Here is a 25,707-nt window from a genome sequence, read left to right as displayed (position 1 = left end):
GATGTCATAAGCGTGCGCCACTGGTTGTCGGCCGCACGAGCCGGAGAGGGCAAGCGGAGAAAGACCCGGGGACCGGGGACTGGGGCCGGGAGAGGCGGTGAGAAAGACCCGGGGGCTGGGGCCGGGAGAGGCGGTGAGAAAGACCCGGGGACTGGGGCCGGGAGAGGCGGTGAGAAAGACCCGGGGACTGGGGCCGGGAGAGGCGGTGAGGGGGAGCCGGTCCGCTCGGGCTCTACGGGCCATGTTTTTAGGCGCCCTTCCTGTAGTTGGGATAGGGTTTTTTACTCGGGCCCGTGAGCCGGGCCTCGGGGGAACTGCGGAGAGCGGGCTTACCGCGGCGACCAGCCCGACCGGCCGGAAGCCTGTGCTGCCTCCCGGTCCGGATGAAGACCAGGCCGACTGGTCTCTTGTTTCTGGATTCAGTCTCCTGGGTTTGACTCTCTAGGAGCATCCCCGTTTTTAGAGACACTGTGCCGCTTTACAGCCAGCCGCACGTTGATGCAAATGTTTCAAAGCTGCAAATTGAAGGTTTTGGGCAAGAGATATAGGGGGAATATGAGCAAGAACTTTTTTACAGAGGGTGATAGTGGACCAAAAACTCGCTGCTGACAAAGGTGGTGGAATCGGAGACAAATAAAGGAAAGTTGAAGCCTCTGCGAATCGACCTAATTCTACTTTCAAAAGGATGGCCACTTGAAGGAAATAGACTTGCAGGGTTAGGGATGGGGAGCGGGACTGACTGAACTGCTCTGTGGAAAGCAATGGGCCAAATGGCCTCCTATGGCTGATGTGACTCTATTTTAGTGTTGGTGGTGGCCCAGCGGCAGCAATCTTTCTTCCCAGTTAGTAGGTTAGGGGGTAGGTCAAGCCCCACTTTCAGCACTGTTCTCATAGAGCAATAGAGTGATACAGCACTGAAACAGGCTCTTCGGCCCACCGAGTCTGTGCCGACCAATAACCACCCATTTATACTAATCATGTGTTAATCCCATATTCCCTATCACATCCCCACCATTCTCCTACCACCTACCTATACTAGGGGCAATTTACAGTGGCCAATTTACCTATCAACCTGCAAGTCTTTGGCTGTGGGAGGAAATTGGGCGGAAACCCACAGGGAGAACTTGCAAACTCCGCACAGGCAGTACCCAGAACCGAACCCGGATCGCTGGAGCTGTGAGGCTACGGTGCTAACCACTGTGTCACTGTGCTGCCCAAGTGCATCTCGTATTGTGTTGGCTAAGAATAATGTTGGTGCTTCAACAATCTTATCTGCCTGATTATGGAATTAACAGTGGAGATGCTGAAAGACATATTAAAGGGATGAGTGAAAATCAAAAGTATTCCTAAGCAAAATCTCTTATGGCCTATTATATAGTTACTGTGCTCAGGGACATCGAGTGTACTTTCGAGGCAGTATAGAGCAGAGACAGCATAGAGTACCTCGACAGAGAAGGGAAGTAAGACAGACTTGGCTAGTATTATGCTTGTGCACATTCAGTAGTATTAGTGGAGTTCTGGAACTTAAAAAAAAAAGCAATGGGAGGAAAGAGCTGACTTTGTTCCATGTACAACTTGCATTTATATAGTAATGTAGGGATCTGTCCCATGGCACTTTGCAGAGGTAGTCAGAAATAACATGGATGCAGAGCTAAAGGAGATATTGTGAAGGGTGACCAAAGATGCGTTTTAAGGAGGGTCTTAGAGTGAGATGGAGGAGCATAGGCACAAAACGCAGTGAGGGAGGAGACCTAGTAGTATTCATCAGAGCTACCAATGGTGAAGTTAAAGGAGGAGGGATGCTCAAAAGGTTAGAGTTAGAGCAACAGAGAATTTGGGGCTGGTGGGGGTTAGAAGTGGGGAAGGGCAAGGTCATGAAGGGATTTAAGTACACGAATGTGAATTTTAAATTGGAGGCATTCATTGGTCTGGAAGCCAATGTAGTTAAAACAATGGGGGGGGGGCAGGACTTAATACATGATAGAATACAGGGAGCAAGAGTTTTGGGTGAGTTCGAGTTTACAGGGTGTGGAGACTGAGCAGGAGAGCATTGGAATTGTCGTGTTTGGTGTGGATGAGGTAGATAAACGGGCAGAGGAGTGCAGTGTTTCAATGGTGGAGATATTTGTGATGGAGGTGGCTTCAGCCTTTACAGTTTAACTGGAAGAAATTGTGGTTGAACCATGTCTGGATATCAGACAACTTGACGTTCAGTGGATGGCTTGAGAGAAGTAATTGAGAAGTAGAGCTGTATGTTGTCAGTACACATGTGAAAACTAACCCTGTATCGGAGCATGATGTCGCCCAAAGGCAGCATGTAAATGAGGGGAAACATGCCAAGGTGGATACATGGGTGACTACAGAAATAACGGTGTGAAGGTGAGAAACCATTTGTGGAGATGCTCAACTGTCTTATTAGATAAGAGTGGAATCTCACTAAGCTGGACAATGGGAGAAAGGCTCTGGAAGAGATGGTGTGGTTGATTGTCAAAGGCTGTAGGGAAGAGGGGGAGTGGTGGCACTGATGCAGCTGAATGGATATTTCCTGTTGTAATTAATCAGTTGACATTGAAGTTTCTTTGTCACTTTTTTAAATTTTTCTCTTTAAATTTAAGCTTTGGATTAACTTGAAGACACGAGCAATGGATATCCGACCTAATCAGACAATTTACATTAATAACATCAATGATAAAGTTAAAAAGGAAGGTAAGTGATTCTGAAGCTTTCTTCAGTCTAACATATCAATATGTCAATCTCATCATTCCAGGTTCATTATTTGTAGGGTATGTGATATGGAACAACAAAAATGACAAACTCAGGGGAGTTACAGTGGATGCTTTTTTACAGTTCCAGTTAGTTTTTTTTCCCCAACAGGAACCCGAATCTGCTCGCTCACAACTATTCAATCTCGAATTTTACAAGTGAAGCCGAGCAATTGCCAACTGTATAATTAGCTGTTACAGTAACCCTCTGCCAACTTCCTTCTCTCTTTGATGTGCTGCAAAAGGCAGAGCACCAATTTATTGAAACACAGCTAATTAAAATTTGTGCTGGTGAAAGGAAACACTGAAAAGAAAGTTGTGCTATAGAATCAAAGCTATGGGATTTGTTGTGAGGGGATGTACCACAAAAAATCATTTACCTTATTCCTTGGTTAGAAGTAGAATTTCCTGTCAGGAATAAAAATGGAATCTTCAACAAAATGATGAAAACAGGCTTTCACTTCAATCTCTCAAAAAAAAATTCAAGTTGTGATAACACTGTGATCAAATCATGGAATTTTGTTCAATGTATTATTCTATGGTTGGGGTATGGGAATGGAGGAAAAAGGTGTGGTTTAAAATGTTCTATCAACACCACCTTCCCCGCCCTGGTGAGTTGGTAAATAACTTGTGGCATTTGTGAAAGAGAAAGGCATAGAAGTGACCTTTTTTATAAAAACATTTTTTTAAAATTTTAGGAATAGAACCCTTGAGTTCAGAGTGGTAACTGTGTTTAAAACATTTGTAGTTTAGCTTTTTTGTTTGGGGGAGTGGTTGATCAGCGAGATGCATATAGATGTAAATCTGGACAACAAAAAGTAAATGCTGCAGGATGATTTTTGAATCTTTGTATCCTTTCTAAACAGTAAATATAACATGGGTTACAAGATAATAAACCAGTTTGGAATTTTGGTAACTTAATAAATTGTGGGTGGTTTGTGAGTAACATCTCAACCCTGAAATTATTAGCAACCCACATTTTGTTTAATTATTTTGTAGTGAAATGCAGGCGATAGTGGCTACAGGGTAACCGAGGCCATCCTGTGGGCCAGCCAACATGTCCATTGAAGACTGTAGCTATTCTTACGGAGTGCAACAGTGGAAATTTTAAGAATTCTCAAAATGGGTGCTTTATGTTGCATAACAAAGTGCCAGTGAAGTTAGATTTTTGCTAGCATAGTAGTAATAAAACATTGCCCTTTCACATTTCTGTATCCTCCAGCCATACCCCTCACCCCCTTTCCATTTCCTCTGACTCCAGCCTCTTGTGCATCCCCCTCTCTCTTTGCTTCATCAGCCACTTAGGCCCCACACTAGAATTCTTGCCTCAAGTCCTTTGCTTCCCTCTTTTCCCCTTTAAAATCTTTGCTCAAGATTTTTCTCACCCATCCTAATTGTTACTCCTTTGGCTCAATATTCCTGTACCTCTGTGAAACGCTGTGGGACATATTTCTGTTAATGATGCTGTATAAACACAAGTTGTTGAGTGCATGCTAAACTCTGTGTAATGTTCTTGCCTTTGATTCAGAAGGTCATGAGTAAAAGCTCCACATCAGGGACTTAATCTATGCACCAATTTGTTCTAATTCTGAGATGTTGTATTATCTTTTGGAAGAGATGCTAAACTGAGATCTTATCTGCTTGTTCCAAATGTACATGAGAAAATAACTTGGCTAACATTTATCCCTCAACCAATACCATTAAGAAATTAACTGGCCATTTACCTCCTGTTTGTGGGATCCTGCTGTATGCAAGTTGGCTGTCCCATTTGACTAAATACACTTCAATTGTATTTCATTGGCAGTGAAGCACTTTAGGATGTTCTGAGGACATGAAAGGTGCTATACAAATGCAGATTTGTTCTTCCTGTCCTTGTTGCTGGCAATATTAAGGAAATATTTGCACAGGTTTACATTGTTCTTATCTGCAATATGTTTTATAGCTGCTCATTTCCATAAAACCTACTTGGAAAATTAGTAAAATCTTGGTGATTCGTTTGTATGCATGAGAGATGAACACTTTAGCAGCCAGTTTGTTTTGTGACAGCTACTAGTAGTAATTGCAACATAAGTCCGATTTGCTTTTTCAACTCTTCTGATAGGACATTTGTTGTACACCAATTATTCAATTGATTTCCAATGGTATTCCTCATGCAGAGAAACAAATATTCAGTTAGAATATTAGTGGTAGAAAAAGAAATATGCTGATGACATACAACCCTATACTTTATTTTGGGAAGAGAATATTTTACTGATGCAACTTTAAAACAAAAAAGCTGTCAAAAATGTGTATAAAAGGAACATGCTGGTATAGTGCATTGAGTAAAACAGGATGTGGATACATGCCTGCTAGTTATGAATTGGTGAGCTTCTGGCTTTATAACCATTGTTCAAACTTAGTTATGAAATGGTTATTCTAATGTAAGGAATGTCAGTTTTCTGTCAAGTTCTAAAAGATGAATGTAACAAATTAACATATTTTTATTTTTCTCTATAGAACTGAAGAGAGCATTATACGCACTGTTTTCTCAGTTTGGTCAAATAGTTGATATTGTAGCATTGAAGACTATGAAAATGAGAGGGCAAGCATTTGTAATTTTTAAAGAGATAACTTGTGCCACAAGTGCTTTACGACAGTTACAGGGATTTCCATTTTATGGCAAACCTATGGTAAGTAAATAGTCACAGAAAATTAATAACTGCATTAAAAGACATAGAAATAAAGAGCATGTAGGCAAGAATAAGCCACATTATTTATCATTGCTATTGAAAAGTTTAAAGCTAACATTCTTTTGGATCAAAACTTTCCATTGCTACAAATCGGTCATGTTCAAGAGGAGGTTTGGATTATTCTATATTGATTTGTCTTAAAAATAAGAAAATGATCAGGCCTATTGGTATTTGCCCCCATCCTTGGCTTATTTCAACCCATGTGTAAATGTCCCTTTCTCCCAACTCGTGGGTGAGGCAAAGCACCAGAAACCTGTAGCAAGTTCAGGTGTTCTGTCAAAAATTCCTTCCTGATCCCTCATGGGCAATTTAGACAGACAGACGACCCATTATCTTATCAGGAGTGATCTTCATTGGATAACCTACCTACCTTCAAATTTGATGAACCACTCAAATTCTAAAAATGTAGCCAGACTTCTTGCAATCTCTCTCATTAGCTAAGGGTCCCTTTGTAATCGGGTCATGTCACCGAACAGGGGTGTTCATGCTGTGATGTTGTAGTCCAGCTGTGGACAATTGCCTTTGCAAATGAAAGACTTTAAAACGCAACTTACAAAATTTGATTAAACCAAATTTTAAGACTTCACTAGTTCAGTTGGAGCAGCTGATTTGTATGCTTGGCTTCAATTGCTGGAAAATGATTAGAATGTGTGCAATGATTGTAATTAAGAGAAAAATTAATTCTTGCTGCAGAACATTCATCCTTGCATTGATGAGTTCATTGTAAAGTAGTGCTGCTGCTAAATTTGGAGTGAGATGCAACCTGGGCAGGATAGTAAAAGCTCTACTTTCTAATAAATGCATAAATCAGTTGGCCTGAGAATATTTTTGGATCATGCTTTCTACAGTGAAGATTAAATGTCATTGTACAAAGTGTTTTAAACACCGACCAAAAGTAATTAAAATATATTGATGCTTTGAGGAGAACTTCGAAATCACAGTGGTCATATTTTGTGTACTTGAGTTATTAAAAGGAGAATGGTAAAGGCGAGCATTTATGCTTTTGATTTCTATTTTGTGTTTATCTCCATTTGGATCAGTTATGTTGCACAATGAAAGCTCGGTATATTGGAATGAGGCAAAGGATTTAATCTTTAGCACTGAAAAATAGAAAGAGGGAGAGGAAAGACACAAGATAATGCAATCACAGAGGGGAAGTTAATAGGTTGAATGACCTTGCAACCTGCTTTAAAAGGGGGAAATTCCTAATTGATATAGAGGATCATCTTGTGAAATTGAGAAGCATTAAAGAAATAAGAGAATATGCAAAACAACTAACCCAGTCCAAGAAAATAGAGTAATAGAAAAAAGACATGGGGGGGGTGTCAGCAGGGGTGCATACACCCCATCCCACTGTTTTAACAAGGAGTCTACACACAGAACATCAATCTGCCTCCACACCAACCCCCTTGTTCGGCTGTAAATGAAATTGGGGCTATAATTAAAGTATGAAATGAAAATTAGAGGACTACTCAGCAGAAAGATGTGACACTTCTAAAGCTTGCCCTTTGTTCGGAACAGTGTCCCAAACATGAAATCAGAGTGAAGATAGTTGAAGTAGCAAACCACAGGAAACTCGGTCATCCTTGCAGACAAATCAGTTGTACTCGGCAAAGAAAACACCCAATGTGTTTGATGTCCTTGATGTAGAGAAGACTAAGCAGCAAATACACAATACTAGATTGAAAGAGAGCTATGTAAATTGTTACCTTACTTTAACATTGGGATCAGAGGAGGTGTATCCACCCTACTTGATTGCATAGTGAAGGGCAAATGGAAGTTGGAGCGGTGGGGGAGCAGAGAGAGTGGCGGGCGATTAGTGTGTTTGGTTGCATAGTCAAGATACAAGTGATTGCTGGGTAGATTGCGGAGGCTGGTGGGATGGAAAGTGAGAACATGAGGTACTCTGCCATAGGGAGAGGGAGTTAGAGCAGAAACAGGGCAATGAAATGGAGGCGATCAGAGGTCCTACCAATTGATATTTATGGGGAACACTGGCTGGAGTAGCATGATCTTTCAGAAACTGGTACAGAAGGTGGAGTCATCAGAACACATGAGGTAGAGAAACTGGGTGAAAGGGATGAAGTCTTTAAAGGAAACAGTAGAAAGAAGCATACTGGAGGAGCCAGTGGGCTTTAAAAATGCATGTCTTTGGAAAGCCCATTAGCAACCGAGATGGAGAACTTTAGGAAAGGAAGAGTAAAATCCAGTGGAGACCTTTTACCACATTAAAGGTCCTTTTTGTAAATGCAAGTCGTGAAAAGATGGGTGGAAATAGGAAGCCTAGCAAAGAAGTTTTGAATCAGAACACAGGAACAGGGATCAGCAGATTCACAGTCAATAAGAGGAGGTTGGAAAGGGGTTCTGGGTAGAATTGGATAGAATTAGAATTGGCATTTTATCTTTTCCCTTTTTTAGCTGCTCACTACTATTTTCAGCTTTATCTGTTTGATTTCGGGTACTTTTCATTTCACTTTCCTTTTTGCTTTCTTACACAGGATTTAATCTCCAGTGCTGATTTAACTCTTTTCAACTAAAGGCAACTGCATGTGTTGAAAAATAATTGTTTTTGTTAATTTTCAGTTCTGTAGGCAAGGACCAAAAACTTTATCCAGTTTTCATTTTGAGCAATGGAATAGCTGCCATGTCATTTTAATTGAGATACTCGTCCAGAAATGTTGACCTTTTCAATCTCAGCCCAAGTGAAATATTTATGCAGTTCAAGCCCAGTTCCCATTGGGTTCAAGTCCTCAGTGCAGAACTCCATAATGGAACTTAATTGGAAAGGGAAAGAGCTCAGTGCTGTACCATAGTGCACAGATTAAAGAATATTTGTGAAAAATTTCCTCTATTTGTTAGGTGTGACAAAATTGCAAATCTGTTGTTTAAAAATGTGTTTGACTTTGCTACAATTAGCACAGAAGATCTTCTCCAGTTGTTGTAGTGAAGAAAGCTTTACTTTGCATCCAAAATGTGTTATACCTAGGTGGTGAACATGGGGCAATGTTATTTTCCCAGTGCTGATGTCCTTTCCTTCTAATGCGAACATGTAAGTGTGTGTTGGGGGTTGAGGAGATTTTCTGGCTGGTAATAAATCTTGTATTGCTCCCTGATCAGGATCTTGAATCTGCATTCGCATCTGAGTTAGATTATGGGTTCATGTCCCACACCAGATTTGTGAGCACAAAAACTAGGCTGTCAATTCATTATAATACTGAGGGATGGCTGAACAGTCCAAGGTCTTTTCTTTCGGATGAGACATTAAACCGAGGCCCCTTCTGCCGTCTCAAGTGGATGCGAAGATCTCCTGGCACTACTTGAAGAGGAGAGTACCCCTGGTGTCCTGGTCAATATTTATCACTGCACCAACACCTAGAAACAGATCATCTTACCATTATATTGTCACCTTTCAGTGGACCCTTACTATGCACAAATTGCCACATTTACTTATTACAATGGTGACTTTCCACTAAAAGTACTTAATTTCCAATGGTGTGCGCTAGAACATTCAGAGATGATAAAATGTGTTAAATATGAGTTTGTTCGTTCTTTGGTTGTGAACTTTGAATAAATATTCTCCTGTTTCTGGATTCAAACAGTTTCAGACCACAGCTCTGAATTGAAAGTCAACAAAAGCAGTTTTTTCCATTTTGGGGTATAAAATCAATGGTGAAAATTAAATCTTGATCCTCATTTAGTGTTCCAAACAGATGTGACATTTCTATGCTAGTTCTGCATCATTTGGAAAGTAGCTATTACAAATTCCAATTTGCCTCTGATTAGAAACAGTCCACAATTCCAATCCTGAACTCCAGGTGTTTTTTTTTTAAAGATCTGATTGTTCCCACTCCCTGCTTGCATTCCTGAGCAATATTTTTCTCCCTGCCTATTCTGGCCCATGTTTGGAGATCAAGTTACGAAACCAGAAATAAATAGAGGCTGTGAAAACAGGATGCATGCATGTGCGCTGGCAATGTCATTATCTGCATGGGAGCTCTTTAACCTTTCCTAGCTTTAAAATTCTTCGAATTGTCCTTGGGACCAATGTAAGTAAGAGCAAAATCACTACTGGGGAGGTATAGTGCAGTGTGAACAGCTAGTGCCAATTTTCTATACCTGTGAAACCACTGAACTGGTGAAGGAGGCAACTTTGCAAATTGGCACAGGCATGTATGTCAGATTTCTCCGATGTCTATTACAAAGCCGTATTTTTATGTTGCATTGTCAGGTGTCAACACTTTTCAGGACTCAGTAAATTTAGTTTATGGGATTTAGCTGGGTCCGTTCTCCTAAACAAGTGTGTTAATTTAAACCCTATTTACCTGAGTAGATTTAGTTCTGCAGGGCACATTTTCTTTCAGTTTAGTTTTTTTTAGTTTAGAGATACAGCACTGAAACAGGCCCTTCGGCCCACCGAGTCTGTGCCGACCATCAACCACCCATTTATACTAATCCTACACTAATTCCATATTCCTACCACATCCCCACCTGTCCCTATATTTCCCTACCACGTACCTATACTAGGGGAAATTGCTAATGGCTAATTTACCTATCAACCTGCAAGTCTTTGGCATGTGGGAGGAAACCGGAGCACCCGGAGGAAACCCACGCAGACACAGGGAGAACTTGCAAACTCCACACAGGCAGTACCCAGAATTGAACCCGGGTCGCTGGAGCTGTGAGGCTGCGGTGCTAACCACTGTGCTGCCCCGCCATGCATTAAGTCTTTGAAATTTAAAGAAACTTGGCACTTAACCAAGTTTTTTGAGGTTTTTTTCCTGCTTTTTTAAAAGCTTTTTTTTTTAAAAACCTTGTTCGATTAAAACATTTACTCTCACTATATCCCTTGGTCTATTGTGAGGTACTGCGAGATAAGCAAAAGAAGTGCTTGAGAATGGAAGCTGTTCTTGTAGAGAAAAAACTGGAAACTTTAAGTTTCTGCCAGTGGTGCTGAGGCCACTTGTACTTCTATACTATTACATTGGCTGAGATCAGTGCAGAGCTGGGAATGAATGTGGCATCTTCCTGGTGGCTATTGTACACTGGATAAAAACACTAAAAGATTGTAAGAGCTTGAGTATTCTGAATATTTAATTTCTGTTGTGATTTATGTAGAGCATTTGATCAGATTTTTTTGTGTTGGAACAGTAATTCCTTTCCTGATTTTGACAGGAAAAGTATAATACTTAAACATGTATTACTGATAAATAATTTTGGTTGTTAATCTCAAAGTAAAATGTTCTCTTCACACAGCAAAGTGCACTTCTCATTTTTTTTTTTTTTAAATCTGTCTCGTTGTGGTCCTAAGTCTGATAGAGGACCTAAAGGTTAAATTTATTTTTTTTTTGATTTTCCTTTGCCCCTTCCTGTGTGTGCAAAATTGTTAAATTCCAGATTTGTAGAAAGGCATTAATTTTTAATTGAGTAGAGGGAGGAGGAGAATATAGTTCATTAAAAAAAAAGTAAGATGCTATGTTCAGTGATGATTTAATTGGAATAATGGCTTTTCATTGGTGTCTGCATAACAAATACGACCCATGAAAAATGTACAGCCCAACCTGTACTTCCAATGTTTTCATGTTCTTTTTTAACTTTATGCCACTGAAGCATTCACTGCAACACTTGGATGCAGGGTTAGAAAGAACTAAAGCCAAATTTGTAGATGACACTAAAATAAGTGGGATAGTAAGTTTGCAATAAATAAATAAAAAAAATTACAAATGGATTTGGATAGGTTAGGATTTTAGGGGCCAAAATTTGGCAGATGGAGTTTAACGTGGATAAGTGTGAGGTTATCCATTTTGGTCAGAAGAATAGAAAGGCAAATTATCTAAATGGAGAGAAGCTTCGGTGCAGAGGGATCTGGGTGTCCTCGTGCATGAATCGCAGAAAAGTAGTATGCAGTGCAGCAGGTAATAAGGAAGGCAAATGGAATTTTGGCATTTATTGCTAAAGGAATAGTGTATAAAAGTAGGGAAGTGTTGCTGCAACTGTACAAGGCCTTAGTGAGACTGCACCTTGAGTATTGCATACAGTTTTGGACCCCTTACTTGAGGAGGGATGTAGTTGCATTGGAGGCAGTTCAGAGGAGGTTCACTAGATTGATTCCAGAGTTGAGGGGTTTGTCTTGTGAAGAGAGATTGGGCAGTTTAGGCCTTTACTCTCTGGAGTTTAGAAGAATGAGAGGAGATCTAATTGAGATATGAGATGATTAAGGAGGTTGACAAAGTAGACGTAGAGAGGATATTTCCTCTGGTGGGGCAATCTAGACCAAGAGGTCATAGTTTTAGGATAAGGGGTAGCAGATTTAAAACCGAGATGAGGAGAAATTACTTCTCTCAAGGGGTCGTGAGTCTGTGGCATTCACTACCCCAGAGTGCAGTGGATGCTGGGACATGAGTAAATTTAAGGAGGAGAAAGACATTTTTAATTAGGTATGGGTTGAAGGGTTATGGAGAACGGGCAGGAAAGTGAAGTTGAGGCCGAGATGAGATCAGCCATGATCGTATTGAATGACGGAGTAGGTTTGAGGGGCTGAATTTCCTACTCCTGCTCCTAGTTCTTATGTAACACGCATAATGAATTGCTTGGTTCACAAGGGCGTGAGGATGGCGTATAATTAAAAAATGTAATAATTTGTATTTTCCTCAGCGCATTCAGTATGCAAAAACTGACTCTGATATAATTTCAAAAATGAGGGGCACCTTTGCTGACAAAGAAAAGAAAAAAGAAAAGAAAAAGGCCAAAACCCAAGAACAAGCTGCTGCAAACAAAAAAGCTAATCAGGTAGACTCTTAATCTTTTGAAAACTGATTTTCTGCTGATTTGTGATTTCCTACTCTCAGGATAGGCCAGTTTGGCAGTGGTTGTCTTCATAACTGCCTACAGTTTTCTTTTGTAGCTTTTGGTTTTTAGAATGTCCAGGAATTGCCTGTTTCCCCCCACCCCCAAAAAACTCCTAACTGCTAAAGGTAGGATGATGTGACGAGTACTGACAAATCTTGTGTTTGGGGAGAAGCCACTACTGGTACTATTGCTATTTAAATTTAAACCCTTCCTTAAAGGATTTCATATTTGTGAAGTAAAATATCTTCCAGCAGATCAACAAATAATAGATAGTAGAAGTAATATGAAAACTTTATTTAATAACTTTTATTGCATACATTTATCTGACCGATAGGTAAGGAAGATAGAATTGTGCATATTGGGCTGCTACTGCCTTCTGTTTAGAACCAGGACTTGAAAGAGCTGCTGGTTCCCTCGAGCCATTTGCTCACAAGTCAAATAAGTGATCTGGCTAAGGAGCTGTCTTTGCAGGGTGGGGGGAAATAACAACATTTCAAGATAGCCATCAGTTGGAGTGTTTAGTCATTTGAACTGAACTGATTTTTAGATATGCTTTTGTATTAAATGTATTTTTTTTCCCCTATACCTCATCCTAAAATGTAAAACCTTTTGAAATGTTAGCATATTAGTCACAACCTTGAAAGTGTCTTCTTACTGATTGGACTTTTTGCGTCTCTTCTATTACTTCAAATAAAGCTCATTTCGATTTTAAAATGTAATTGTTTCAATGTACTTTGTTAAAAATATTATCTCAGTGCCAGCCCCCTTGGACAGTCTTGCTATTTTAGTTAAACCTCAGTGAACAAGATTCTGTTCGTGATATTTACTCCGTGCCTTACTAAAATATTTCAATGTGCAAATTTTGTTTTGAAATTGAAAATGCATTGTTTTGGAGAATAGATTAAAAAGACCATCTTGCTTTATACCAAGAGACCATAATTAAATACAAATGCCTTAGTCAGTTGTTTAGTCACGCCACTTTGTTGCAATAGAATGAGAAGCAAATTTAATTCCTTGGTGATCTGGAAGCTCTGAAAATTTTTCTTTGCGTATTCTGGAACTCAAAATGGCTTCTTGATTTTTTTTTTAGGGAACAGCACAGACGGCAACTGCAAACTCTAACCAGACTACCTCCTCAGCAAATCAGCAGGTATGCTTTAAGAACATGAGAAATGGGAGCAGGAATAGACCATATGACCTCTTGAGCCTGCTCCGACGTTCAGTATGATTTATGGCTGATCTGAGTCAACTCCGCTTTCTAGCCCATTCCCCTATCCCTTGATTCTCTGAGAGATCAAAAATCTTATCTATCCCAGTTTTGAATATATCGAGCATCCACAACCTTCTGGGGTGAAGAACTCCAACGATTCACAACCCTTTGAGTGAAGAAATCTTTCCTCGTCTCAGTCCTAAATGGTTGATCCCTTATCCTGAGGCTGTGCCCCCATGTTCTAGATTCTAGCTAGGGGAAACAAACTCTGGCTAGCCTGTCAAGCCCCTTCAGAATATTGTATGTTTCAATGAGGTCACTTCTCATTCTTCTAAACTACAGGGAGTATAGGCCCCATTTACTCAAACTCTCATTAATAGGACAACCTTCTCATTCAAGGAACCAATCTAGTGAACCTTCGCTGTACTGCCTCCAGTGTGAATATATCCTTTTTTTGATCTGGATACCAAAACTGAGCACAGTACTCTAGGTGGGGTCTCACCAAAGCCCTATACAATAATACTCCAATCTTCTTGTAATAAAGGCCAATATGCCATTTGCCTTCCTAGTTGCTTGTTTTACCTGCATGCTAACTTTGTGTTTCTTATATGAGTACATGCAAGTCTCTCTGAACATCAATATTTAAAAGTTTCATGCTTTTATTAAAAAAAAATTCTGCTTTTCTATTCTTGCTACGAAAGTGAATAACCTCACACTTCCTCAGATTATAGTCCATCTACCAGCTTGTGCAGTTGCTTAGTCTGTCTATATCTCTTTGCAGCTTCTTTGTGTCCTCCACACTGCTTATGTTCTCACCTAGCTAGAAAGGAGGGAGAGAGAAAACCGAATTCTAGGCAGGTTAGCCTGACATCAGTCACAAGAAAATGCTGGAATCTATTATTATGGAAATCTTAACAATGCACTTAGGAAATCATATGATCAGACAATCAACATGGTTTTACAAAAAGGAAATAGTGTTTGACAAATTTTATTACAGTTTTGTTTTCTTTATGTGGATCCAGCAATGATCCTTGTGCCACTTCACTGGTTATAGCCTGCCAACTTGAAAATGCCCGATTTATCCCTGCTTCCTGTCTGTTAACCAATGCTCTGTCTATGCTAATATATTACCCCCAACTCCATGAGCCACTATCTTTCATATTAACCTTTTGTGTGGCACCTTATCGAATGCTTTTTGCAAATCCAACTATACTATGTCTACTGGTTCCACTTTATCTACCCTAGTAGCTGCATCCTGAAAAAACTGTAGTCAAATTTGTCAAACACTTTCCTTTTCATGAATCTGTGTTGACTCTGTGATCATATGATATTTTCTCAGTGCATTAAGATTTCCATAATAAATTCCAGCATTTTCCCATGACTGATGTTTGGCTAACCTGCCTATAATTGTTTTTTCTGTCGCCCTCCTTTCTTGAATAGTAATGTTACATTTGCTAATTTCCAATCCACTGGAATAGTTCTAGAATCTAGGGAATTTTGGAAAATCATAACCAGGGCATCTGCTATCTACGTAGCTATGTCTTTTAGATCCCTAGGATGTAGGCAATCAGGTCCCTGAAGTTTCTCCAATACTTTGTCTCTGCTGATATGAATTACTTTAAGTTCCTTACTCTTTTTTATAAGCTCCTTGGTTACCCTCTCTTTCTGGTATGTAATTTGTGTCTCTAATATTGTGTATTCTAATATTTGTTCAGTGTCTCTGCCATTTTGTCATTCCCCATGATTGTTCTAGAGACAGGAGAAACTATGTTTACTTTAGCTCCTCTCCTTTATATTTGTAAGAACTTTTACAAATGTTTTTATATTCCTGGCTAGTTTACTCTTTCTATTTTTGCCCCTTTTTAATCAACTTATTTGCTCTTTTGTGGCTTCTAAAACTCCCTCAGGCTTGCTACTAATTGCAACATTATAAGCCTTTCCTTTTAATCTAAAGTTGTCCTTAACTTCCCTCAAGGCACAGGTGGCTCTTGCGGAGTTTTTTTTTAATGGAACGTTTTTGTTGAAAATTTTTAATTATTTCTTGAATTGTTTCCGACTGTTTGTTTACTGCCATACCTTTTTAGTCTATTTACCCATTCAACCGTAGCTAGCTCTCGCCTCGTACCTATGTAGTTGCCTTTGTTTTAGTTTGATTCTTGTTTTGAACTCTGTCGTGCTCGAACTTGATATGGAATTCCGTTGTATTAGCACTTTTTCCCCAGAGGATCTTTTTAATAGATTACTAATTAACTTTGCCTCATTGCACAATACTAGATCTAAAATAGCTTTATCCCTAGTTGGTCTCGCAGTGTAATTTTCTAGGAAACTGTCACGAAAGCTTTCTACTCACTATCTTTGCCAACTTGATTTGTCCAGTCTATATGAAGATTAAAGTCCCCCACTATTATTGAATTGCCTTTGTCACAAGGTCTAATTTTTGCTTAATGCTCTCCTAATAAACTACTCCCACCAGTGTTTTCTGACTCTTGTTCCTAATCTATGAGGTCCTACAAGCAGAGTTTAGGGAGTTAGGAGCCAAGTTTAAAAAGTAGGACCTCAGAGGTAGTAATCTCAGGATTACTACCAGTGCCACGTGATAGTCAGAGTAAAAATGAAAGAATAGTCAGGATGAATGCGTGGCTTGAGAGATGGTGCAGGAAGGAGGGGTTCAGATTTTTGGGACATTGGGACCGGTTCTGGGGGAGGTGGGACTATTACAAATTGGACGGTCTACACCTGGGCCGGACTGGAACCAATGTCCTTGGAGGTGCTTTTGCTAACGCTGTTGGGGAGGGTTTAAACTAATGTGGCAGGGGGATGGGAACCAATTGAGGTCAGTTGACAGTAAGGAGGTAGTAACAAAAGCCTGTAAGGAACTAGATAATGAAGTCAATGTGACTAAGGGGAAGAACAGGCAGGGAGCAGATGATGAATATAAAGGGACTGGTGGTCTGAGGTGCATTTGTTTTAATGCAAGAAGTGTAGTAGGTAAGGCAGATGAACTTAGGGCTTGGATTAGTACCTGGGAGTATGATGTTATTGCTATTACTGAGACTTGGTTGAGGGAAGGGCATGATTGGCAACTAAATATCCCAGGATATCGATGCTTCAGGCGGGATAGAGAGGGAGGTAAAAGGGGTGGAGGAGTTGCATTACTGGTCAAAGAGGATATCACAGCTGTGCTGAAGGAGGGCACTATGGAGGACTCGAGCAGTGAGGCAATATGGACAGAACTCAGAAATAGGAAGGGTGCGGTAACAATGTTGGGGCTGTACTACAGGCCTCCCAACAGCGAGCGTGAGATAGAGGTACAAATATGTAAACAGATTATGGAAAGATGTAGGAGCAACAGGGTGGTGGTGATAGGAGATTTTAATTTTCCCAACATTGACTGGGATTCGCTTAGTGTTAGAGGTCCAGATGGAGCAGAATTTGTAAGGAGCATCCAGGAAAGTTTTCTAGAGCAGTATGTAAATAGTCCAACTCGGGAAGGGGCCATACTGGACCTAGTGTTGGGGAATGAGCCCGGCCAGGTTGTTGAAGTTTCAGTAGGGGACTACTTTGGGAATAGTGATCACAATTCCGTAAGCTTTAAAATACTCATGGACAAAGACGAGAGTGGTCCTAAAGGAAGAGTGCTAAATTGGGGGAAGGCCAACTATACCAAAATTCGGCAGGAGCTGGGAAATGTAGATTGGGAGCAGCTGTTTGAAGGTAAATCCACATGTGATATGTGGGAGGCTTTTAAAGAGAGGTTGATTAGCGTTCAGGAGAGACATGTTTCTGTGAAAATGAGGGATAGAAATGGCAAGATTAGGGAACCATGGATGACAGGTGAAATTGTGAGACTAGCTAAGAGGAAAAAGGAAGCATACATAAGGTGTAGGCGGCTGATGAAAGACGAAGCTTTGAAAGAATATCGGGAATGTAGGACCAATCTGAAACGAGGAATTAAGAGGGCTAAAAGGGGTCATGAAATATCTTTAGCAAACAGGGTTAAGGAAAATCCCAAAGCCTTTTATTCATATATAAGGAGAAAGAGGGTAACTAGAGAAAGGATTGGCCCACTAAAGGACAAAGGAGGAATGTTATGCTTGGACTCAGAGAAAATGGGTGAGATTCTAAACGAGTACTTTGCATCGGTATTCACCGAGGGGAGGGACATGATGGATGTTGAGGTTAGGAACAGATGTTTGATTACTCTAGGTCAAGTCGGCATAAGGAGGGAGGAAGTGTTGGGTATTCTAAAAGGCATTAAGGTGGACAAGTCCCCAGGTCCGGATGGGATCTATCCCAGGTTACTGAGGGAAGCGAGAGAGGAAATAGCTGGGGCCTTAACAGATATCTTTGCAGCATCCTTAAACACGGGTGAGGTCCCGGAGGACTGGAGAATTGCTAATGTTGTCCCCTTGTTTAAGAAGGGTAGCAGGGATAATCCTGGTAATTATAGACCGGTGAGCCTGACGTCAGTGGTAGGGAAGCTGCTGGAGAAGATACTGAGGGATAGGATCTATTCCCATTTGGAAGAAAATGGGCTCATCAGTGATGGGCAACATGGTTTTGTGCAGGGAAGGTCATGTCTTACCAACTTAATAGAATTCTTTGAGGAAGTGACAAAGTTGATTGATGAGGGAAGGGCTGTCGATGTCATATACATGGACTTCAGTAAGGCATTTGATAAGGTTCCCCATGGCAGGCTTATGGAGAAAGTGAAGGCGCTTGGGGTCCAAGGTGTACTAGCTAGATGGATAAAGAACTGGCTGGGCAACAGGAGACAGAGAGTAGCAGTAGAGGGGAGTTTCTCAAAATGGAGACGTGTGACCAGTGGTGTTCCACAGGGATCCGTGCTGGGACCACTGTTGTTTGTGATATACATTAATGATTTGGAGGAAAGTATAGGTGGACTGATTAGCAAGTTTGCAGACAACACTAAGATTGGTGGAGTAGCAGATAGTGAAGGGGACTGTCAGAGAATACAGCAGAATATAGATAGATTAGAGAGTTGGGCAGAGAAATGGCAGATGGAGTTCAATCAGGGCAAATGCGAGGTGATGCATTTTGGAAGATCCAATTCAAGAGTGAACTATACAGTAAATGGAAAAGTCCTGGGGAAAGTTGATGTACAGAGAGATTTGGGTGTTCAGGTCCATTGTTCCCTGAAGGTGGCAACGCAGGTAAATAGAGTGGTCAAGAAGGCATACGGCATGCTTTCCTTCATCGGACGGGGCATTGAGTACAAGAGTTGGCAGGTCATGTTACAGTTGTATAGGACTTTGGTTCGGCCACATTTGGAATACTGCGTACAGTTCTGGTCGCCACATTATCAAAAGGATGTGGATGCTTTGGAGAGGGTGCAGAGGAGGTTCACCAGGATGTTGCCTGGTATGGAGGGCGCTAGCTATGAAGAGAGGTTGAGTAGATTAGGATTATTTTCATTAGAAAGACGGAGGTTGAGGGGGGACCTGATTGAGGTGTACAAAATCATGAGAGGTATAGACAGGGTGGACAGCAAGAGGCTTTTTCCCAGAGTGGGGGTTTCAATTACTAGAGGACACGAGTTCAAAGTGAAAGCGGAAATGTTTAGGGGGGATATGCGTGGAAAGTTCTTTACGCAGAGGGTGGTGGGCACCTGGAACGCGTTGCCAGCGGAGGTGGTAGACGCGGGCACGATGGAGTCTTTTAAGATGTATCTAGACAGATACATGAATGGGCAGGAAGAAAAGAGATACAGAACCTTAGAAAATAGGCGACATGTTTAGAGAGAGGATCTGGATCGGCGCAGGCTTGGAGGGCCGAAGGGCCTGTTCCTGTGCTGTAATTATCTTTGTTCTTTGTTCTTATCTCTGCCCATGCTGATTCTACTTCATCTTCTGAGCCAAGATCCTTTCTTACTACTGCCCTAATGTCATTCTTTATTATCGGGGCTACACCTCCTTTTCCATTCTGTCTTTTTCAAAATGTTAAGTACCCTGGAATATTTATTTCCCAACCTTGATCACCTTGCAACCCTGTCTCTCTAATGGCAGTTAGATCAAACCTATTTAACTCTTTATGCCACGAGTTCATCTATCTTGTTACGAATGTTTCATGTATTTAGATAAACAGCCATTAACTTTTTTTCACCACTATTCTTTGCATGGACCTTATTCACTGATGCACTATTAGCTTTAAATTCTCTGACCCTCCCTGCCCCAACTCTGTTTCTTGCACCAAATCACTACACTGCTCTATTTCCTTAATTTTTCTCTTTTAGACTTCTAAATTTCCTTTTACCTGATTCTGCCCCTCCACCCCCACCTTTGTTTAGTTTAAAACCCTATCCACAGCCCTAGTTACATATTCCTGTCAGGATGCTGATCCCAGCCCTGTTTAAGTGGAGCCTATCATAGTGGAACAGCTCTCTTCCCAGTACTGTTGTCAGTGCCCCATGAATCAAAACCCCTTCTTCCCACACCACTCTTTCAGCCATGCATTTACTTCTCTAATTTGCTTCACCCTATGCCAATTGGCACATGGCTCAGGCAACAATCCAGAGATTTTTAACCTTTTTGAGGTTCTACATTTTAAATTGGACCCTAACTCCTCAAACCCTTGGCAGAACATCCATTTCCTACTTTTACCTACGTTGGTTCCTACGTGGACCGTGACAACTGGATCCTACCCTTCCCACACCAAGTTCTTCTCTAGCTGCGAGGAGATGCCTTTAACATTGGGATCTGGCAGGCAACACCCCCTTTTGAATTCATGGTTGTGGCTGTAAAGAACAGTGTCTATTCCTTTGACTATAGACTATACTGTCCCCTACCACTGCCATACTTCTTTTCACTTCTCCACACCACCATCCCCGGCCCCGGCCATTTGAATGGCACCTGCACCATAATACTATGACCAGTTTGTCCATCTACCCTGTAGTCCTTGTTCCTTGTATGCGTTCGTCAAAGTTTAGGGCTGAGGCTTCCCCATCACTACCTCCCTTGTTTAATTGATTTACCTAGTTAAGTTACTAATTTAGTAAAGTCATAGGAAGTTGGTTTCCTTGCTTAGAGGAAAATAAAACTCAACACTCTTACCAATCACCTCCCTGCTGCACTGTGATGTCACCTTTTCATTCCCTGGTGCATAGGGTTCCCACTCTCTCCAGTTAGCTGCTGCTCTCTGCCATCGCTCCTTCTCAGTCACTGCTGTTTGGTGTTCCCGCTCTTTTTTTTTTCTGTTGGGCTTTGGTCACTAATGATTCCAATTCTGGGAGATATTGAGCGACAAGGTCTTGGTTCCCAATCTTGCATACTGTGTTTTCTAGAAGTGAAGTTACATAAGCACTTACTGAAGACTAGTAATAGATCAACCAGCCCCTTGGCCACTCGTAGCCTGGGGAAGCTACAGTGCAGGGAGACGTATAGCACATTTCCCCCAGTGTTTGTTTATGCATCCCTCATAATAACATGCATGATGCCATTCTCTGAAGAACATTTTAACTAATACAACCTGATTGTATCAAGTAACTTGGGTTTCACAATTGGATCTGTATAATATAAAAATGCTCAAAGTGTACATTTTAAGTTACATTTTTCATCTATGGTGTATTAAAAGGAGTTGAATTGCATTTACCAGCAGTTTTAGATATCTTGATTGACCAGTCTATTTAATGTATGCATTATAGTTGATTTTATTTTTCTCCATAGTGTTCTCCTTCCTAATGGGGAAAAGTAGCCTTTAGCATTCATTCTGTCTTTCTCCCTCAAAGGTACCAGACAATCCACCCAACTATATTCTATTCCTCACTAATTTGCCTGAAGAGACCAATGAGATGATGTTATCTATGCTGTTTAATCAGTAAGTAGAAATTATGAAAACTTATATAAATATAAACTGGATGATTTTATCTATTTATGTAGCAAAGGACAGGGATTTTTTTCCCAAAACACTCTTCCTTTTTTATTGAAGAAAATGTTAAATGTACCTTGAATTTATTCATTTTATTAAAATGAACAAGGATTTTTGCCGGAAATGATGCCCTCAATGTCTATATTATATGCAGCATTTCAGAGCAACTCTATTGCAAATGGGGTGCAACATAACAGCTGCCTGAGACTAGTGTAAAGCTGATCAACACTGGAAAACTATATGCTGCAGACTGAGGATGCAAATTTCATACCTGTGTGGTGGTTCACCAAGCTTGGGCAGTTTCATGCAGTCACTGATTTGAACTTGTGCTTCCCTGTTTGCAATGGAGCTGCTCTGGGATGCACACAGGTACTCCTTGTAGTTAGTCTTGAAAGCAGCTTTGCAGTGTCAGAAGAAACAAAATAACATTTTCAAATAGTAATTTTAAAGTAAGTTCTTTTTACAAAATTATTTTCAGTAAACTATGCTCCCCTTGTATCTTGCATCCTTTTTTAACTGATCATTAATTGCTTTGCAAGTAAAGTAAAATAGCTTTATTTCAGATTGCACTCAAAAACGCTGCTGTCTATTGAAACCACCAAATGCAACTGCTGATGGCTGAGTGTGAAAATGCATTGTGATATGGTACTGAGTCATAGACCAAGAAGGTTCTAGTTTTGATCTATGCTGAGCTAGCTCATCTTAGTCACTTGGCCTCTGTGTTCCGGGGCTATGGAGGAGTAAATTCAGGAAGGTTCCCCATTATTGTTGGTTTGCATGTGATTCCCATTGAAAGTGCATATATAACTTTTTGATGTGGGGAAGATGAACTTTGGATGCCCCCAGGACAAAATAGCCTGCTGATACTGCCAGCTTGCACATAATGAATGACCACTTGAATGAGGTGGCAGAGGGCTTCCTTTGTCTATGCAAGCATACTTCAGGACAAGTGACTGGCCTTGAGGCACAAACTTGGAAGGACAACCTCAGATGAAAACTGTCAGTTGAGTTAAATTCAGGGATAATGTTGTATGCAGTAATATATTTTGTTTCTTGTAATTATATCTATGTTAGGGTAATTATTTCATTGTTCTTTTGGTGTACTTCTGCCTTGGGTTGATTACAATGTGTCTGAGGTTTAGAATTGCACATTCATCACTGTGTCAGAAAAATGTCCTGATACTGCAGAGATGTGAATACAGTTTGGGTAGAAATGTTTCAAGACCAATGCTTCTACTGCATTTATCACTTTATTCCTGAAATTGACACTAATCCCTTGGGATGGTTGCATATGAACACTTAAATAAATTTCACACAAATGCATTATCAGAGGTGGTAACAGCATGTATCTATCTGTAATTCATAGAGATTTGAGTGTTTGTGTTTAGTGTATTTTCTATCCTTGTCTCACTGCTCTGCTTTGTTGATCAACTCAAAGCAAAATTGCAGCAAATCAAACTTAAAAATAAAATAGGGAATGTCCCATTCAAAAGTGTGGAGTGGAGCTGGAAAATTTACCAATGCGAGCTTGCATTGTTTCTCTGTTAACTGTGCTGCTCCTGGTCACCAACCAAGAACTTTTTATTCGTTCATGGGATGTGGGTGCTGCTGGCTAGGACAGCATTTATTGCCTATTCCTAATTGCCCTTGAGAAGGTAGTGGTGAGCTGTCTTCTTGAACTGCTGGAGTCTGTGATAGGTACACCCACAGTGCTGTTAGGAAGGGAGTTCCAGGATTTTAACCCAGTGACAGTGAAAGAACAAAGAAAATTACAGCACAGGAACAGGCCCTTCGGCCCTCCAAGCCTGCGCCGATCCAGATCCTCTATCTAAACATGTCACCTATTTTCTAAGGGTCTGTATCTCTTTACTTCCTGCCCATTCATGTATCTGTCTAGATACATCTTAAAAGACGCTATCATGCCCGCGTCTACCGCCTCCGCTGGCAACGCGTTCCAGGCACCCACCACCCTCTGCGTAAAGAACTTTCCACGCATATCTTCCCCCCCCCCCCCCCCCCCCCCCCCCCTAAACTTTTCCCCTTTCACTTTGAACTTATGACCCCTAGTAATTGAATCTCCCACTCTGGGGAAAAAGCTTCTTGCTATCCACCCTGTCTATACCTCTCATGATTTTGTACACCTCAATCAGGTCCCCCCTCAACCTCTGTCTTTCGAATGAAAATAATCCTAATCTACTCAACCTCTCTTCATAGCTAGCGCCCTCCATACCAGGCAACATCCTGGTGAACCTCCTCTGCACCCTCTCCAAAGCATCCACATCCTTTTGGTAATGTGGCGACCAGAACTGCACGCAGTATTCCAAATGTGGCCGAACCAAAGTCCTATACAACTGTAACATGACCTGCCAACTCTTGTACTCTACCCCGTCCAATGAAGGAAAGCATGCGGTATGCCTTCTTGACCACTATTGACCTGCACTGCCACCTTCAGGGAACAATGGACCTGAACACCCAAATCTCTCTGTACATCAATTTTCCCCAGGACTTTTCCATTTACTGTATAGTTCACTCTTGAATTGGATCTTCCAAAATGCATCACCTCGCATTTGCCCTGATTGAACTCCATCTGCCATTTCTCTGCCCAACTCTCTAATCTATCTATATTCTGCTGTATTCTCTGACAGTCCCCTTCACTATCTGCTACTCCACCAATCTTATAGTGTCGTCTGCAAACTTGCTAATCAGACCACCTATACTTTCCTCCAAATCATTTATGTATATCACAAACAACAGTGGTCCCAGCATGGATCCCTGTGGAACACCACGGTAATTATAGTTCCAAGTCCGGATGGTGTGTGGCTTGGACGGGAGCTTGCAAGTGGTGGTGTCCCCATGCATCATCTGCCCTTGTCCTGCTAGGTGGTAGAGATTGTGGATTTGCAAGGTGCTGTCTAAGGAGCCTTGGTGCATTCTGCAGTGCATCTTGTAGATGGTGTACTCTGCTGCCACTGTATGTCGGTGGTGGAGGGAGTGAATGTTTGTAGATGGGGTGACAATCAAGTGGGCTGCTTTGTCCTAGATGGTGTCGAGCTTCTTGAGTGTTGTTGGAGCTGAACCCATCCAGGAAAGTGCAGAGTATTCCATCACACTCCTGACTTGTGCTTTGTAGATGGTGGACAGGCTTTGGGGAGTTGGGAGGGGAGTCAATTGCTGCAGGATTCCTAGCCTCCGACCTGCTCTTGTAGCCACGGTATTTATATGGCTACTCCGTTCAGTTTCTGGTCAATGGTAATCCCTAGGATGTTGATAGTGGGGGATTCAGTGATCATAATGCCATTGAATGTCATGGGGAGATGGTTGGATTCTCTCTTGTTTGTACTTCTGCAATTTATGGTAATGGAATCCTTGAATGCCTTTGCTCAAAGAACTTCCCAGCAAAGATTGCTGAAATACCCTTGAGGAGCAGCACAAAAATATTCAGCACTATGGCTACCAGGTCATCTGTTAGTACTTTAATTAGGGGACTTTAATTATCCAAACATAGACTGGGATAATAGTAGTGTACAGGGCAGTGAAGGGCAAGAGTTCCTAGAGTGTGTTCAGGAAATTTTCTACAACAGTATGTTGCTAGTCCAACAAGAAAGGAGGCACTGCTGGACCTGCTTCTTGGGAATGAGGTGGGCCAAGTGGATCAAGTATCGGTAGGAGAGCATTTAGGGGATAGTTTTGGCCTCAACTGCTTTCTGTGGTAGCGAATTCCACAGGCTCACTACTCTCTGGGTGAAGAACTTGAAAAATGCTTCAATCCAAAGTGGGGTTTTTTTTGCTGTTCAAAACAATTGTGGTGCTTTAACACTAAATTGCTTTTACTTTTATAACCTAGGTTTCCTGGTTTCAAAGAGGTACGTTTGGTACCTGGCCGACATGACATAGCTTTTGTGGAATTCGAGAATGAAGGACAGGCTGGGGCTGCCCGTGATGCATTACAGGGATTCAGAATTACACCATCTCACGCCATGAAGATCACTTATGCCAAGAAGTAAATTTGAGGTCATCGGGGCATAAAACTGTTCCGGCTGGCTTATTTTGACCTGGTTTGCAGTTTACTTCTCACTGGGGGGGAGAAAAAACAGCAAAACATCTGAAGCAAATATCAGCTTTGTGGGCTTCTCTCAACAATTGCAATCTATCAAAAATTGAAATGTGGCTTACAAATGGAAAATAGTGAATTTTCTGCATATGATATTGGCCACTGACATCTGAGAATGCCAAGAGACACTCTTGTTTTGTACAATAAACATAGGTTTTTCAGTAA

General features: G+C 41.1%; 1 protein-coding gene across 3 annotated transcripts; it reads left to right on the top strand.

The window, feature by feature from the left end:
• Positions 1-25,707, top strand: snrpb2 (small nuclear ribonucleoprotein polypeptide B2). 3 transcript variants are annotated; one of them, XM_068050747.1, is made up of 7 exons: positions 1-97; positions 2,616-2,706; positions 5,259-5,431; positions 12,143-12,277; positions 13,428-13,487; positions 21,292-21,380; positions 25,276-25,707. In XM_068050747.1, the coding sequence occupies exons 2-7, from the start codon at positions 2,643-2,645 to the stop codon at positions 25,433-25,435; spliced, it is 681 nt and encodes a 226-aa protein (XP_067906848.1). In that variant the 5' UTR covers positions 1-97; positions 2,616-2,642; the 3' UTR covers positions 25,436-25,707. The 3 variants fall into 3 exon arrangements, with proteins under 3 accessions (XP_067906848.1, XP_067906850.1, XP_067906849.1); XM_068050749.1 differs by lacking the exon at positions 1-97 and adding an exon at positions 109-133; XM_068050748.1 differs by lacking the exon at positions 1-97 and adding an exon at positions 130-205.

Source organism: Heterodontus francisci, chromosome 18 (genome assembly GCF_036365525.1).
Source record: "Heterodontus francisci isolate sHetFra1 chromosome 18, sHetFra1.hap1, whole genome shotgun sequence".
In the NCBI taxonomy this organism is placed as follows: Eukaryota; Metazoa; Chordata; class Chondrichthyes; order Heterodontiformes; family Heterodontidae; genus Heterodontus; species Heterodontus francisci.
This window is presented reverse-complemented; position numbering and strand designations above follow the sequence as displayed.

What these genes read in the sequence shown, in the direction of transcription:
- snrpb2 (XM_068050747.1), top strand. Translation starts at nt 2,643, where the DNA reads ATGGATATCCGACCTAATCAGACAATTTACATTAATAACATCAATGAT. An exon ending in TGATAAAGTTAAAAAGGAAG is followed by an intron (nt 2,707 to 5,258) that starts GTAAGTGATTCT and finishes TTTTCTCTATAG; the next exon opens with AACTGAAGAGAGCATTATAC. An exon ending in CAAACAAAAAAGCTAATCAG is followed by an intron (nt 12,278 to 13,427) that starts GTAGACTCTTAA and finishes TTTTTTTTTTAG; the next exon opens with GGAACAGCACAGACGGCAAC.